Genomic DNA, 18,213 nt, shown 5'->3' on the forward strand with positions numbered 1-18,213 from the left:
GCCGTGTCCAGGGTTCGTTACAATAAATTTGTAAATATTGGGGCTCTTCTGCGAATCGTGCTTTATTTTATTTTTATATTATAATTAAAATTAAAGTTACAAAACTGTCTCCCGCGTTGTAATGTCGCTGCCCGAGGAAAGTGCTTTCAAGGTAACGGCTGCAATGACGATGTCCTGCGACGTGCGTTGACGCTCGCGTGCTACGACGACTAGGTTCGGCTACTTTTGCCGACGCTCGTGTAGGCTTCAATACGCTGTCCTGGTATACACGTTGACGCTCCTCTGCTACGCTGGTGATGTCCTGTTCAAACACTTGGCCGCGTAAATATACCGAACCACTGGCAGTGGCATTGTTGTTGTCATTTCATCTGTATGTCTGGTTTCTCAATCTTTTTGTGTTTCAAGAAGTGGCGTGGTTTTCCCGTTGTGTTGTGAACAATAGGGTGTGCCTTTATGGGTTGTATGGGTTAAATTCTGTATAGATATTTAGTTCTCACAAGTTCTTGCTCAACAAAAACATCTGCTTTGTGCCTAAAGAAAAGAACCCGACAAAGTCAAAGCTGTAGTGTACAATAGGGGTATTCTCTTGCTCTTGCAAAACCCTTGCACGGTGCAAGAATTGCATATATATCTTCTTGGTGCACCGGCACAACAAAAAATATACGCAGAAAATTATTTGCTATGGATGTAAAATATGTCAGACCAAAACCTATGTAAATCTGTTTTAGCTGTCATTTTACATAAAGATATATTACGTCGTTAAATTGTTGAGGAAGGTAAGTTTTAAATAGATTTTATTATTTCTATTTAAAATATAAAGATTTTTTACAGTTTTTTTTTTGTTAAAAATATATGCAGAAGGTGCGCCAATTCACAATAGCCATGCTTAATAGTCATTCACAACAAATTGACCGAATTAGCCATTCATATATCACTAGATTCTGCAATGGGTGCTCTCGTGCCCTTGTATATTTCGGTATAGTATTTTTGCAATCTGCAATCTTGCAAGAGTAAGCGAATACCTCTAATGTGTTTTCTCAAGTATCCTGACTAAGACGGGTTGTTGACAATGGCCCATATTTTGAAGTTCATTATTATTTTCATCTTTAAAATAATATAATTATACAACATAAAATAGCTTACCTTTCTATTAATAGTATCTTTTGAGTTACGCTGAAATAAAATTTGTGCAGATTTTTAGTTATAACCCGTTAATTCATAAGAAATGCAACAAAACGAATTTTAAATGTATAATATATTTCAATATTAAAAAATATCTGCATCTATTATTACAACGATGTTTAAATACACTTAACTTTTATTTATCGCTTAATCACTTATTGCCTAATTCTCTTTTACATGTCACACCGTGTTGCATTTTATTATTACATTTATTACTGGCTGTTTATAAATGCAATAGTATAAGGATGTGTACAAATATACGTACATATAACGGCAGATCATTTTCTACAAAATTATCGGGAACTTTCCTGTCCTAAGTGAAGCCTCTTTAACGCACCGACTTTTATGTTGATGAAATGTTTCAAGTATTTCAGTGAAGATTTGTTGCTGTCTAGTTGTAAATAAAATTTTTAAATTGTTTCGCTTAATAATGTCCTAATCGAACTTTATCTTCGTATGTATCATTAACATCGACTGCAATTTTGTGGGATCTAATGGATCTTAAGTTTATTTTATTATTTAAAAGTTCAAATAGTTATTTAATGGCATAATGCATGTGGATAAAGATCTTCAATATTTATACATACTTACATATGTAATAATCTTTTAATATTTAACTAGCTTTTTCTCTGATTCGTGATATGGAACTCGGTGTGATTTGTTAAATACATTACCCACAAGTTTTAAATTGACTCTGAATGATTAATGGATTTTTGCAGAAACATTTTGCTGGGCCGTTGCCAGACGAGGTGGACCGCTTTTAACAAAAAAAAATCTTGGAATTTGTCGGAATTGAGATCGTACCTATATTTCCGCTGCAACTTCGATCCAGGTTTTGCGTACCGAGTGAATTTTATGTGTAACATATTTTTACATTCTTTAATGGATGTAAATGACACACCTGTTTCATTCAACAAATCATAGTTTAAAAAGAAATATAACGCAAGTGCAGTGCGACACCTTTTACATTATTAAAAGCTGTGTATATTTTATTTAATACATACTTACTTATACTAATGTATATTTAGGTAATTTAAAAGTTCTTTACCTCCGTCTAATAAGCCGATTACCTGAAACATGCTAAGATTGAATTTCAAAATTTTCTTTTTTTATACATTTATGTATGTTTGTATTTCACTTTTTAAAGTATGTATGTATGTATATAAGTTTAATTTGTAGTCACGTTTGTATTATATGCTCATATTTTTAATCGAATTGCAATTGTTCATGCATTACTCTACGAATATCTAATATAGTCGAATATCGTATTTAAAAATATACAGTTTTCCCCAACTCTCGGCTTTGTGTACCTAATCGCTATATAATTTGGTTATATTTCTCTACTGTTATATATACGCACTTTTAAACATGTAAGTCTACCAACAAGAACGAATTTCGGCCAAATGGCCACTACTTCTTCTTTGCATATCTCCACGCGTTTACATAAATTTTCCATGGCCCGATGTAGCAATTCGGTTATAGTGCGTTGAATGTTGTCTTTGAGCTCCTTGAGCGTTTCTGGATGATTGACGTAAACCTTTGATTTAATATAACCCCCCGAGAAAATAATATAGAGGCATGATCTTGGTGGCCCGGCTGGGCCATTTTTCGAAATTAACAAGTCGCCAAACTTTGCACGCAATGTGTCCATGTTTAGACTTAAAAGCCATTAAGCCCAAAATGGGGCTCATCGAACGTGAATTTGTGAATTTTTCGGAGAACTTAAATTTGCGTAATAATCTCAGACAATTCCCATGCGTTTTGCCAAAGTGAAACGTGTCATGCTGGAATAGCCTTACTGTACAAACTGACAAAATTTGACACATCCGTAAACAAATATGGCCAAAATCGCGTCAAAATGACATCTCTATTGGTGGACAATGTATATATTACACTAAGGGTAAGAATGCTAGAATACAAGATTACACCAAATCGCCATATTGTGACGTAATTCTTGCGAGTTGAATTGTAAACAAAAACGTAAACACTTTTGTTAATTCGAGAAATAGAGTTCACACATTTTTGATGTATTAAAGTGAAAAGATTCTGAAATTATAATTATTATGATGATGAAATTCATTTCGCCTACAAAAAATTACACAGTTTTTGGCAACTTTCATATCCAAAGCAAAACCGAAAAAACTCGTTCTTAATGGTTTATTTGCATAATAGTTATTGCAACTCGGCACTGCACATTTAATTTTTCAAAATTAATATACTTTTATAAATTTTAATAAATACAACCTTTACAAGCACAATTCGTTTTAACCATTCACTTAATTGACATATATAGTTTCAATAGATAAAAGTATTTATTAAAAAATTACCAAAATATTTTCTCGCAACATTGTACCATTCATTTCACTAAAACTTCTAAATTAAGCCTATTTCATGGATTACCACAAATATTTACGTTTTTGTTTACAATTTACATACTGCGCTATGCTTATTCTTCTAAAGAATTACGTCAAGAATTATGTCACAACATGGCAACATAGTACAATTTGTGTTTGTAACTATTGTCGTATCGTAAACCAAAAAAAGTAGGGTTAAATCATTGTCGTATTCGTGTATTCTATCATTTTTGTGCTATGGGTGCGTTCCAGATGGCAATCACGGCAGCAGTGTTGCAAATTTGTTTGCGTGAATTTGAACACTTACAATAGATACAAATAATCGGCGACACTACAGTTTTGTCTGCTCATCAGCTGGATATCAGCAATTATGCCACATCTGTTGTACTGCTGTACTGCTGTAATTATCTATTATTATTCGTATAGCAACCTATGCTACAGTTGTATTAAGTGCGGTTCGTTGAGAACATAAAACCGTGAATTACAAGTTAATGAATTCAAATTCGAAAAAATGTAATAATAGGATATAGATATACATATATGTAAGAATGTCGTAAAATTAAAGTAGGAATTATTGTAAAAATAAACAAAACATTTTTTAAAGGTAATTTCTAAAGTGTAAAAGTCAGTTTTTTGAATATGTAGTGAATGATCATATGTAGTTATAGACAGTCAAATAAGTAAATATATGGTATACGCAGCTACTAATATTAAAATTTTGTTTAAGTATGCTCTGATAAAACAAAAAAGATTAAAAGCAATATTTAAAAATTATAAAAACTTAACATAAATGTAACGAATAATATTTTAAATAACCTGTGTAACGTCGCTGACGTTGCCGTTATTTTTCCCATTTAAGAAAAAAAACTAACACAACTATCCCTTTGAATTTCACTTTTTCGTTGTTTAGCGTTTATCCACTTTCGTTAATGGCACCGAGAGGCGTGTACGCAATGAATGATGTGTGACATTAGCGGATGTTGTTGTAGAAATGATATTTGTATTTTTGGCAGAAGACTTTGACAATGTTGGTTCGGTGGCATTATTGTTGTTATTATGATTGGTATTCGTAGTGCTAGCTATGGATTGACGTCTAGTGACCAAACGTTTTGGCAGTGTTGTTGTCAAACTATTGGCTGTCGTAGTGCAGATGGCGTTGGTTTGCTTGCCGCTGCTGCTGTTGGTAGGAGGTACACCCTCCACCGATTGGCGCTGAGCAGTTGTGCGGGTGGTTGTACCGCCTATCCCACTACCACTTCCACTGTTGTGACCTTCAGAATTGCGGCTGCGTTTGCAGGCGGGTTGTGATGCATCTGAATTTTGTTATGTTTATATTTCCAAATGATGAAGTGAGAAGAAGTCAAAACAAAAAATTGCAAGCGGTTAGCCGAATTTAGCAATTAAATTATATATGTATTTGCTATTCATAAAACTATATGATCAACGTAAGTAGAATGTCTACGTAACGCTTGTGTATATGAATAAATAAGTTCAAAATTAGCATTTTCTCTGAAAAATATATTATATATAATTACTACAAGTGTTATTACCTACAAATATATACATATATACGAGCTAACGTGCGAAAACTAGTTTTCTGGGAAACAGCTGTTAAAAATAAACAACTCGTTTCGTCAGTTTCTCGTTATCTCATTGATTTTTTGACACCTAAGCCCCCTTTCCGTAGACCAGGTCACATATATATGTACATACATATATGCTTCATTAAGACTGATAGTAATCAACTATTTTCTTTAAAACATACACAAAGGTAAATATATGTAAATACTAATAGAGCTTGAATTAAATATTATCTTCTAAACTTACTTTCACGGAGAGTTTTTTAGAAAATGATTAAAACAAGTGTTGATTGGGTTTGTTTTTGTTGCAGTAATAATATTGATAACGCTCCACTAAAAATTGAAACGTAAGCGCGACTTTCAAGACAACAAATGTTCCATTGGTATTCTAAACGATTTCCAAAGTTGTGGAGTATGCAGTTCATCTAAAATCCGCTCATCACCACTATAATTTATTCTAATGCGTATACCATAATCGCAATTGGCTAAATCAGATACATTGCCTAGTGCAAACATTTTTTTAATAGCCGAATTCTGTAGACAGTATCTAGTCACTATTTGAGACATTCTAAATTTGTGACCAGTTACTATTCGTAATATTCTAGTAATTCTCTACTGTTTAGTCACAAAACTAATAAAATTTCTTGTTTTCCATTTTAAATATACTAACACTTCACTTATAGACAGCGGCATAGATAATAATCGATTATCGGTTTTTATATTTTGTAAGCAGCTCAAAAACGTATAAGTTCCAAATAAAGTTTGTAACTATTGTTATTCAAAGCCAACAGTTTATTTTTATTGGTAATTATGCTTTTTGGCAGCGTTTTAGAAAATTTTATATTCGTTTTCGACGTGTTTATTTTCTTTCATTACATCTCGAAATAACGAAATATACAGTTGATCAATTGAGAGATTTTTGTGATTGTCCCTTAAACTTCACTTAACCATAGCCGTGCCGCCCTTCCGTAGTGACAACGATGTTGTTATTGTTCTCATTGTTGCTGTTTCAATAAATAAAAACACACCACCGCTTCTACCGTCCGTAACGTGCATACTTGAGGAAATTGAATTTTTTCCGAATAAACGAGTTTGCTCTTTTAAACGCAGAGTTGACAGTTTCGATATTTTGTGGTAATAAAAAAATATACTTAATTTTATTTGAAATATTCCTAAACTAAATCAAAAGTGCAGTCGATCCGGTTATTAATAAATAGGTACATTATTTTTAATAATAGGATTTAAGTTTTGATGTTTTACACTATGAAAATTTATAACTAAAAAGCTAGATGTGTGAAAAAAGATGTATACAAATTGAACGATGGTAACATTGTTTAAATTCGTTTAAGAGAGAACAACTACAAATACGTTTTCACTACGGAATCGACTAAATGAAGCATTACTGATTTGCAAAGTCCTTGTCCTAATTTAAATAGAGACTTGCGACTGTATTAAAGTGCTGAATTGCTCTATAATCCGTAACCGGGAACATTTTAAACGTTTTTAATTAAATTTTGAGTTAGAAGAGTCTAAAGTACATAAGTACATATGTATGTATGTTGCAACGAGTATTTCTTGTAACATCAAGTTTTTAAATTTGCTGCAATATTTACTCAGAGAAAATGATCCGAACTTTAAATGTCATCGTGAAGCCTGCTACATGAACATTTGTAAGAAGGCAGCGACATAACAGTGGCCGGCTTGTACACAAAACAACACAGCTGTCCATATGTATGTACACAATTTCGTTGTTGCCATACTAATACCTTTCACTTCTATAAAATTTTAATATTTTGTTCAAAGTGAAATTTTGTATGCAAAAAATAAGTAAATAGGTAAATTTATTTGTCTTAAATTATCAATTGTTTTTACAAATGATACATATATCAGAGTTTTTTATGCTTTTCTCTGTAAAATAACGTCAGGTTTGTTAGAGCTTTGAATAATTTTACATTTTACATATTAATGGCATCATACCTCTCTACTGTCCTCTTCACTGTCGTCGGCAAAATTAGAAATATTTTTAATTTAGCGAGAGTTGAAATCCGAGAGGCAGTCCGCCTGTGCGTGCAAACGATAACTTAAGCAAAAATTGAGATATCGTGATGAAACTTTTTACACACGGATCAATACTGGCAGGTATCATATAATTTATATACATTTGAGCTCATATAATTAAGTCATTCAGTACACTACAATATTAAAAAAAAATATATATTTTTTTATGTTACAGCCTTAATATATGGCATGTTCCGTTATCGTATAAACGTTGGCGATTTCCATCGCAATTAAGTATTTTCATTTCGGGCGTTTTATCAATTTTCCATTTTTTTCCATTAAAACTGTGCACACATAATTAAGTCATTTTGTTTGAAAAGGATCAATTTAATATTTCTCGCCACACTTTAGGTCAATATTGTTCGTTTTTACTGAAAGCCAAAATAGATCACACGTTCTAACGATAATACCCTGGTTAGACTGATCCTTTTTTAACTTCAACAGAAATAAGGGTTCAATTAGAGGAGCAGAGGAGAAAATTCATTGAATGGTCGCTTAGCAAAACGGTAACCTAATGTTTCGAAAAAAATATTGAAAAACGAAAAGCGTGTGCTAAATACCATCTCTGGAAGGACTTTAAATGCTGGAATTTGGTAGTTTGGAGTGACTAATCCTAATTTAAAGTATTCGGTAATTATGAAAACCCTTTTTTAAGATGACCCCTTTGCAAAAACTTAACCCACAAGTACAATAAAAACATGTGAAACATGGTGAGTCATAGGTGATGGTGTAGGGTTGCTTCACGTCTTTAGGCGTTGGTCCGTTTGTTAAAATAAACGGGAAAATTACCGGTGAAATGAACAAGTACATATTGGAGAACAATTTACAGTTGGCTTGGAATTTCCAACACGATAACAACCCCAAGCACTGCTCACGAGTCATTAAAACTTGGTTAAGTAGAGAAAATTATTATGATTCTGGATTGCCCAGCTCAAAGTCCGGACCTAATAGCAAAATCCATAGAAAATATCTGGCGGATTATAAAAAAGAGCCGTTCCTGTATGAAAACCTCGCAACAAATATTCTTTATGGGAAAATAACACATAAAATATTAATATGTCTGTTTGGAAGAAACTTTCATCTATTAGTGGCGTGACTTAATTATACAAGTATGAGCACAAGTGTATATATATATATAACACATCTTCAAAACTTTCTTCTAGCTAAAATACACTAGATATCATCATTTTCGACTTTATGGCGGATTAAGCCGTTTATGTTAGTCAATATATGTACATATGTACATTTGGTCAATGTTTTCATAAACATAACATAGTTGAGCACAATATGAATGAAATCGGCGTAGACTGTGGTCTAAGGTCTAATATTCCGGATATAAAGCAAAATAAAATAATAAAGTTAAGTGAGTCTACGACCTGTAATATATGTACATAAAATGAATTGTTGAATTTTTTTGCAACATTCTTTAAGAAAAAGTTTTGCCTTCACCTGAAGATATTTCTCCGGTTTTGACCTTTGAGAGAGTTTAAATTGTTCGGTTACACCCGAACTTATCCCTCCCTTACCCAATTTTACTGAGTATTCTTAAAATATGTATAAATATACCTTTAGTAGTTTTTTTTTAGGTAAAAATTGCCTTTGTTTAGGTTGTCACACCAGGTGTTAAATTATTGCCGGTAACAATCTTCACCTTTAAGAAAAAATTATGAAACCAAAAAACAGCTAAATATGAAAATATAAATGTTGTCAAGGCAATGGGAGCTTACTCAAAATTCTCCTAACCTTAAGACCATTGATATTTATGCATTTTAATTATAAGACAGAATATGTGAACTTGTATGTGCAGTATAAATATAGGAAATTAAAATTAAGTTACATATGTATGTATGTATATATTTGTACAAGTCGTCTACGTGATTGCTGAGGTTAATAAAAAATATGTTAGATTTTCAATTTAATTCAAAATATTTTGCTTTGTAGAGTTTGGTGTTATTGTTCCAGCATAGAACATTTCCGAAGTTGGCAATCAATGAGGTCTATATTGGCCTTAATGTATTAAGTACAATGAAAAATCTACTTTCTTATTCAAAAATATCAAAAATAAACAATGCGTGAATAATTCTGCCGAACTTAAAAAATAAATTACAATTCACTTTACTAACGCAGCTGAAACACTTTTAAAGGGGTTAGACCAGTCTACCAAAAACATTACTAAGTTGCTAGAATACTAAAATATTTTTTATTAAATGTGTAATCTGCTGTGGTGTTCAAGTGTTTGAGGTAGTCAGCTTTCTCACTTTTTTAGATATCGATCAGAAATTTTACATGCGTTCTTTTTTCCCTATGAAGATATTAATTTGTTTTTTTTTTCGCCGATTTCGGTCTTTTATAGCATATAGCTGTCATACAAAACCCGATCACAAACAAGTTCTTGTATGAACAAATTTTTTACAATACGCGAGCAAATTCTTCAGATCGGACTACTACAGCATATTTTTGTCATAGAAACCGACCGATCAAAATCAAGATAAAGATATTTGTATATCCTTTTATTCTATGCTAAAATAAGGTTTTACAGATTCTATGCAGCGGAAGTTTTTTCTTGTGTTATCTTTTCTTTTTCCTAAACCCACAGGATTCCGAAGAGTGAAAATCTATAAAATTGAGATACCTCCAAAACATGCTTTTTGAATGCATCAACCGCCTCTTCAGGTGACGGAAAACGTTGACTTTAGTTTATTTTTTACGAACGGGAATAAAAGGAAGTCATTCGGTGCCAAGTCAGGACTATATGGAAGATTATTTATAAAATCGACGTTTTAAGTTCTCTGAAATGCTTCAATATGTGAGAGGAGCTTGCATTGTCGTCGAGAAGAGTAACCCGTCTTTGGCGGTTGGTTTTCCTGATTTCTTGAAAGACAACTGGCAAACAAATGGTTGTGTATACCACTCAGAATATACTGGTCTGCGTTTTTCCAGTGATATGGTTGCGATATGTCCAGGTTTTCCCCCCAAAAAAACTGGCAACTCTTTGCTTGGAAGTGCTTCGTTCGCGAAAAAGTTTTGTTGGATTCGGCTCATCTTGGAACATCATTACAGTCTACTGCTGTTTACTTTCGGGATAGTACGCATAAGTCCACGATTCAACACTTGTCACGATGTGATGTGATTAGTCCTACTAATGCCCATAGTCGTGTCAATCTGACGATAGATCACATGACCGACGTAATATTGGTTGTTAAAAATAATCGTGCGAAAATGTTCGCGATTTAATTCCATTTTTTGGTCAAGGAGAATATTTTAAGTTACTGTAAACAACACAAATAGCGCTCGTATGCCAAAACGTTCTGCATACGATCAAAAATGTCAAACTTTACCATAAAATTGTGACTTTCCAGATTGTAACACTAGTGTCATCAAATCCCGAAACAAAAAAAGGCAACCTACGTTTCAAATCCCAAGCTTACGTAAAAATCTTTAGTATGAGTTCTGTCTGCAAAAAGCCTACTTATTCGTTGCTCTTTTTACAATAAAAATAAGTTTAAACAAATCCGAGTCAATATTAGCTTGAAAGTATACAATATTTTAAATATATTCTTCAATGGCTTTAGCATATTTGTTCAAGTTTAACTGTCACCTTTCGCGAAAGGTATATATATAACTATATGTATGTATATGTATTTATAGATTCAGGGCGACATAGCAACTGAAAAATCGTGTTTGCGGGAAATATTCTTCGGTTCATTCTGAACAATTTTGTATAAGAGACTACGAGTCTAAAACCGATTTTGATCGGGCAGATCGGAAAATTATATCACCTATCTCCCATGCAACCGATTATTTTTATTTTTCCGGTATCCTGTCTTTAATTAAAAAGCTAAGAGCACGTAATTTTGCAAAACTGTTACCTAATCATGTTCAACAATTATAGTAAAAATAAAGAAAATTGGACAAGTAAAGGGTGATCCATTTCGAGGTTTCCTACTTTTTTAAACAAAAAAAACATAGAAACTTCAAATTTAATAGGGAATGTTTATTATCATTCGGAAGAACATTCTTTGGCATTCATTTTTATAAGATTATCTTTTTCAAATCTTAGCTGCAACTACGTCTCAGATGGTCCACCTTTTAAGTCCAATTTTCAATGACTCGTTCGAACATTTCGACTGGTAACTGGAGAATGACACGCGTGATGTTTTGCTCCAAGACCTGAATCTAAGTGAGATTGTCCGCAAAACTTTAGACTTTACATATCCTTACAGGAAAAAGTCTAACGGGGTGATATCACAAGATCTTGATGGCCAAACGACCGGCCCAAAACGTAAAATTATCTGCTCACCGAGGTGTTCTCTCAATAAAAACATTCATTGATGCGTTGTGTAGGAAATGGCATCGTCTTGTTAAAACGAAATGTCGCCGAGCTTCAATTTCAGGCATCAAATAGTCGGATATTCTTAGAACTCAGCCTATAGAGTGAAGCGATGTTGCTTGGGAAGGTTGAGCAGCTGCAGTTCTTGTACAAGCTGTATTTTGTACGCTTTCAATTTAAGATCTCGACGTAAAATGCGCCAAGTCCTTTTTGGGAGGGCCGGAAAGAGGTCGCTGATGAATTGGAAGTTGCACCACGACTACGTCCTGGCTCACACCGACTTTCTTGTGAACAGCTAACTAACCAAGCCGCCATCCCAACGCTTTTGCAGCCGCCCTACAGCTCACAATGGGACAGACAATGAACCCCCACACATTTGTAAAGCTAATCCCGATTCCGACAAATAATCAATATACATAATATCAAAATGCAAATATGTTCCAGGTTTCATTCGAATATTTCAAAAACTGACAAAGAAATTTGTTTAATCCCTAAAAGATAAAATTCGCTTTAAAAATCGCTCATCCGAAACCAGTTTTAAACCTGTAGCCTCTTAGACAAAGTTCTTCAGAATGTTCTGTAGAACATTTCACGCATACGCATACATATTATATGCTAGCATTTCCTAAATCAAAACAATACCAATTGCACTTATGTATTATAATGTAAGTACAAATTCACTCTTGTAATGAGGTTTGAGTGTATATGTATAACAAATGCATTTATAGTAATACATTATCCAATACATTTTCCTATAGAACGTTATCCGCTTCAGTAGTTGTGGCTACTGTAGCATCTGATGTTATAGTGGACGCTGTTGTCACATCAGCACGTAATTCGGCAGTAAGATAATCGTCAATATCTTTACCATCATCAACAGCATGAACATCACGTTCAGTTGTGTCAGTATTTAAGTGACTTGCATCGTCTGCAACCTCATCATCATTATCATCGGCATCATCATATGATAAATTATTTATTTTACATTTAACAGGAGTTTGTGTCAATTCACTTTGGAAGACAGTTTGCGGTATATTGCTAACAGTAGCATCACAGACGTCACTAGCATTATTATTCGCTTCGAACGCTTCCCTATTATTATCTGCGCCAATATATCCACATTCACCGCCATTGCCTCCTCCTTCCACATCTTCAATAACTGCAAACATTTATAAGATAGAGAGAGAGAAAAAGAGAAAAATACCAAAAGAAAGAAACGCGCACGATATCGTTTAAAAAAAAATATTATTTAGATATTTAATTTTTTGTTTATTAATCTTTTAAGGCAGCAGCGCTAAGTGGTGAGTGGGTAATGTTGTATGGACTTATGTGGCATGGTGTGAAGTGGTGATTGACTGATAGAAAATGAGCGTAATGTGATCGGCTGTTATTAATTTATATTAAGAGTTAGAGTCAGAATATAAATGGTAATATCAAAATCAGAATTTATGATTAAACACAATAGCAGAACAAGTAACCACCAGAAAAACAGGTTATAGAAAATTTAAAATAAAATATTTTATGTTAAATAGCATAAATAGATATTTATACATCAATATATGAGTGCAAATAATATATGATATATAATTTGAAGATGTTCCGCTTTATTGATGTAGACAGGAATGGGGATAGAATTTTAAAGGTTTTAAAACGCTGCGATCGTATGATATCCATTTTGATACTAGAACTAGCACTGATCCTTAATATATGTATAAACTCGATGCGAATGACGTTTTATGATGCAATGTAACCATAATGAGTTTGCATATTCATATTAATAAATGTTATTTAGAAGTAATAATAAAGACAAGTTTATAATAAAAATTGCTTAAAATAAAAATATTTACAACAAAAAAATGCGCACCACTATTTTTATTTCAGCATATTTTCATTACAGTTATATGAAAATAGATACATACGTGTTTAATATAAAAACAAACGTCAATTTATAAAAAAAAAAATGCAATAATCAAGTTATGTTGTTGTAAATCTTAATAAATTAAAAGTTACTGGTCTATATTGTGATAACTAGCTGGCAATATCAAAGTCGTATGCGTACTTTTTTCTTGTAAGACAATGAAACTAACTATCGCAATTATTACACGGTGTGTACCAAAATTTACCGAACTTTATATTTAAAACATACAACATGCAACATTTGGGGTACTCACAACCCGTCGTAAAGCATAGTAAAATTATAAATTTTCACACTTGTTTAAAAAAATTGTTGTTGGATTTCATACAAAAATTAGTTTACACATTTACAATTCTCAATGCTATGTTTTCGAATCGTTATAACTTCTAACTTTATGAGACTTGTGAAAACCCTCGTTATCTATGAAAAGTACATTTTTAAAAAGTTACATTGATCTTTTTACATCCATTTCAGTAAAAGAAAAAGTGAGCAATTCTTCCATTTTACGAAGAACAGGTATGAAATTTGGCTTTAAACTTAAAAAACAATAATCGCTCAGACATACGTATTGATGAAAAAAGTTTACGGTGATGATTATACTCGTGACAATAGTACCCAAGTTTATGCGTCGTTTATACGACTTCAAAATAATGAGAAGTACATTGACGAACAAAAGGTTGACCATAAATTAGTAATCGTTCTGAATTGGTGGAAAAAGTAGAAGAAATTATTGGTATTGATGAAAATTTTACTACAAGAATGTTGGCTGAACGATTAAATACAAGTAAACGCACTATTTTGAGAATTTAAACTAAATTAAACGAATATCACAATCTTACTGTTTTCTACAACCAAAACTGAAAAACCAACATTAAAACACCATTTTATGATGTAGCCAAGCCATTCTGGTAACAGAGTTGGGAAGAATATTTCTATATATGACACAAGCAAATCTATCCATGGGCTCCAAAATTTGTATTAAGTATAATTATACCTATTCTTGATAAATAATACCTTTCAAAGATAATATATTGTGCATTGTTTATTCTATATTCAAAACGTTCGATTTTTTGGACACAACGTGTATACATACATATATGTATATATGTATATACATATATAACAAAAAATATTTAAACCTAAAACTCACCTTTTACAGACAGTCGTCTTTTACTTGTTTGTGTACGCGATTCGGCAGTTGTGGTACTATTTGTTGATACGCTTCCACCACGATGTGGGCGCTCAAGGTTTTGCGCATCTTTGCTCTCATTATTTTCATCGCGGTCAATTGTGGTTAGCGTTACAGCCGCTGACGCAGTGCTACTTCGTCTACTATTACTGCAAGCCTCACCACGACGCTCACGTTTATCGCTGGGCATTTTAGCACTGCCACTATTTGCGCTGGTATTGGCGGGAGGCTCTTGATCGTCAACAGCTTGAGATGCAGTCTTTTTTGCAACTCCTTTACTACCGCAACCATTTATCAATTTATCAGAAGTGCTGTTGCCGTTACCGTTTTGTAGATGCAGACTGGCACGTTTAACGGCTGTAGCTGAACGCTTTGTTGGTGGTTGCATTGGTTTGTTTTCCGTATTTTTACTGACACTGCTTGTACCACAGACATCATTGTCAGCTGTTCCTAACACTTCAGATATATTCGTAGGCTTTAGTGTTTGCTTTTGTGGTGATTTAAGTTTCTGTTCATCTTGTTTATGTATGCCCACATCAAGCCAGTATTTCAATTGAGCTTCACGCTGTTTGGACATCAGCTCTTGTCCCTCGGGATATTTACTTAACATACCCTGTAGCTTCTGTACAGTTTTGTAGACTGTCTCTGGTGAAACTAGCCCATAATCGAATAGTGAACACATATGTAAAATGAAATTGCGATATAGATTTTTACGTATAATCTCATATCCATTCGAGTCTAAGAACATTTCGCAAGCTAGTGGCAATTGACAGTCGCCAACATAACCATGCTTCATTACATGTAAATTCCAAAGCTTCATCAATTCTTTTTCGCCCTCATTTACATCGGAGAATTCATCAATCATTTGTATCGTTTTCTGCCGTAACCATAGTGGGTCACTTTCACCTTCTGAATCGATATCAAGTTCCTTGGGATGTACAGGTAAACAGGTCTCCGTGTGGTGGTATAGTCTTTAGAAGAAAGTAATTTATTATGAATACTCAACACAAAAATACAAGATCTCACCTATTATGGCCTGTAATGTAAGGACGCTGATTGCTTAAATCGTCCTCGTCCAACACTAGAAACTCGTCTAGGCAGGTTTTCTGTCTACGCGGGCGGCAGACTAGTAAATTTGTCACAGTTGTACGACGCACTGGACCACATGTTCGCGCAAAGGAACAACCTGACGGACCAGCCAAATCGTACGGTGATCCCGCATACGAACCATCATAAGAATCGTTTATGGTCACGTCAATACGTGCGCCATTCCCTGCCGGTTGATATGTGAAATTGAAGCGAGCATGACATAATTTCAAATGCTTAAGCAGCGCATACAAACGCAAGCAATCCAAACCACACCATGGACATATGACCTCCTGTGTGTACTCCGTTTGTTGTCGTGTATTGTTACTATATAAAAAATTATAAACTATTTGTATTTTTTCTACTTTTGCTGATACTGGCACAATACCACTTTTGGCACCGTTGGTTTTAACACAATTATTATTATGATTTACATGCGTGCCTATATTTTTAGTTTGATTGGCATTGCTATTGAATGGCATTTCGACCTCATTTGGATTGTTTTGTATTTTATCATTTGCCTCATTTTTTATAAAAGCCAAGTCGCCATAAAGGTTAAAATCCTTTGCATCAATACTACTAGGCACTTCATTGGCCGACCAGGTTAGACGAAACTTAAGAGTTGGAAATTGATTGAAAACGTCGAATTTCAACGAGAGTGGAATGTAATTGTCTGGCAATGTCTCCCACGTTCGTTTTTTTGGAGAAAAAGATTTTATGCTCATCGAATTGAGCTCCTGCATCGCCGCTTCGTAATCACCTTCAGGTATAAAGCATATATTCTTCTCAAATACTATCAATTCGCATCCATAGATTTTCGTACTAATTTTTCCTCGTTTGCAAGGTGTCTCTATATTAAATTGAACAACAAATTTTTAATTACAGTATACTCATAACATTGTAATGCCTAAATACTTTTTTCAATTTAAATATTCATATATCTACTTATTTCACTTACCGCAATTCTCAGTGTTTTCATCAATTGCATTTTTATCACATTTTGGTAAGACTTTAATACGAAACAATAGTTTATATATTGTGTGTTGATCGCCAAGAGGACGCATTGATTGTACCGGAATACTGATAGTTGAGAAGCGACTAATATCATGATCTGGATTGTATTCAACATCTGAACTGTAACTCTAGAATAAAATGTAAACATTTTAAATCATAACATAAGCTAATATATTTATACTGTTAGGATATATTTACCATCACTTCCTGAAAGTCTGAGGTGCTATCTTTTCGTTTATTTTTTGTTATCTTGTAAAGAGTAGCTTCTACACTAACCGACTCTCCCGCATTCCACCATTGATCGCTGCAACTACTTTTATCAAATAACCCATTGTAAATAATATTCAAATATTTATTTGAGTCTATCTCTGCTTTTTGTGTTATTTGCTGTAATATTGAATTAACTTTAAATGTTGTGCGTTTTTTATTGTTTCGCGACATGCGATCCTTCATATAACTAAGTGTTCGATTCAAAAATATAGGCTGAAATTATTAAAAAAAAAACATAAAAGTTATCGACACAACAATGAAAGACATTATAAAGTTACATACACTGGTGCCATGACGATTGCGTAAAAACCTATATATCTGGGTAGGTTCTAAACAAAGATTTTATATTTAGATTTAATTAATATTTTTTATTTGCATTTAGTGAACTTACTCTCAAAAGCTTGTAGAAAAAGTTCCTGCTCTTGCTGATGTCCATTGAGTTTCACATTATCAACGTTTATAGATGCAGTACTTGCAGTGACTGCAGATGCAGCAGCAGCTGTTGCCGAAGATACCCCACCACCATTAACAGAGTTGACACTTCCGTTTGCAACATTACTTATAGCAGCTGCCGGCGCTGCTAATGCATTATCCTTTTCGCGTTTTTTCGCCGGAGCCATTGTATTTATTAAAATGTTTACTGAATAATCACCGTCTCCGTAGTATGAGCACTGCGTGTTCAACCACAATTTAATTTTCTGCTGCTTCACTGTCTCGTCGTTTTCGACGCTAAGCTTGTGGTAGCAAAAGACGCCCCAAAACACACTCCACTTTTTAATTGTCCTTTATATATACACTCAATTTACTTTATTTAGAACATTAAAACTACAAATTTATACTAATTTCTCGTGAAGATATAAAAGTTTTAATGTGCAAGAGTTTTTCACAGTTCCCTATTGTAAATGAAAAGATATCGGCGCGAAATTTTCACACATAAGGCGTACACACTCTTCCTCTTCATCAGCTTCATCTTCTTCGTTTTAACTTCCATTCCCAATGAATAAATAAAACAAAAATCAATGCACGTACGAATTAATCGTTAGGCACATGCAATGTGCGTGCAATCATACTAAAAATATATATAAAATCTATTAAACAAAAATGTATTAGACGGTTTCTGAATCGAAAAACTAATTAAGAATTTGGAGTAAAGATATATTTTAATTGCTATTTCCATACTTGGCAATTCTATAATTTGTTACCTGTCATTGAATTCGCTTTTCTCTTTGACAGTT

At 33.4% G+C, this 18,213-nt stretch overlaps 1 protein-coding gene across 3 annotated transcripts; it reads right to left on the bottom strand.

The window, feature by feature from the left end:
* Positions 1-4,296: 4,296 nt before the first annotated feature.
* On the bottom strand, positions 4,297-17,918 carry LOC120778988 (polycomb protein Su(z)12-like). 3 transcript variants are annotated; one of them, XM_040111090.1, is made up of 8 exons: positions 17,370-17,917; positions 17,261-17,307; positions 16,907-17,191; positions 16,653-16,836; positions 15,635-16,544; positions 14,570-15,579; positions 12,490-12,663; positions 11,730-12,432 (listed from the first exon to the last, which is right to left on the bottom strand). In XM_040111090.1, the coding sequence occupies exons 1-8, from the start codon at positions 17,596-17,598 to the stop codon at positions 12,257-12,259; spliced, it is 3,015 nt and encodes a 1,004-aa protein (XP_039967024.1). In that variant the 5' UTR covers positions 17,599-17,917; the 3' UTR covers positions 11,730-12,256. The 3 variants fall into 3 exon arrangements, with proteins under 3 accessions (XP_039967022.1, XP_039967024.1, XP_039967023.1); XM_040111088.1 differs by lacking the exons at positions 11,730-12,432; positions 12,490-12,663 and adding an exon at positions 4,297-4,849 and having other exon boundaries at positions 17,370-17,915; XM_040111089.1 differs by having other exon boundaries at positions 11,730-12,663; positions 17,370-17,918.
* Between the last annotated feature and the right edge of the window lie 295 nt (positions 17,919-18,213).

Source organism: Bactrocera tryoni, chromosome 5 (genome assembly GCF_016617805.1).
Source record: "Bactrocera tryoni isolate S06 chromosome 5, CSIRO_BtryS06_freeze2, whole genome shotgun sequence".
Classification (NCBI taxonomy): Eukaryota; Metazoa; Arthropoda; class Insecta; order Diptera; family Tephritidae; genus Bactrocera; species Bactrocera tryoni.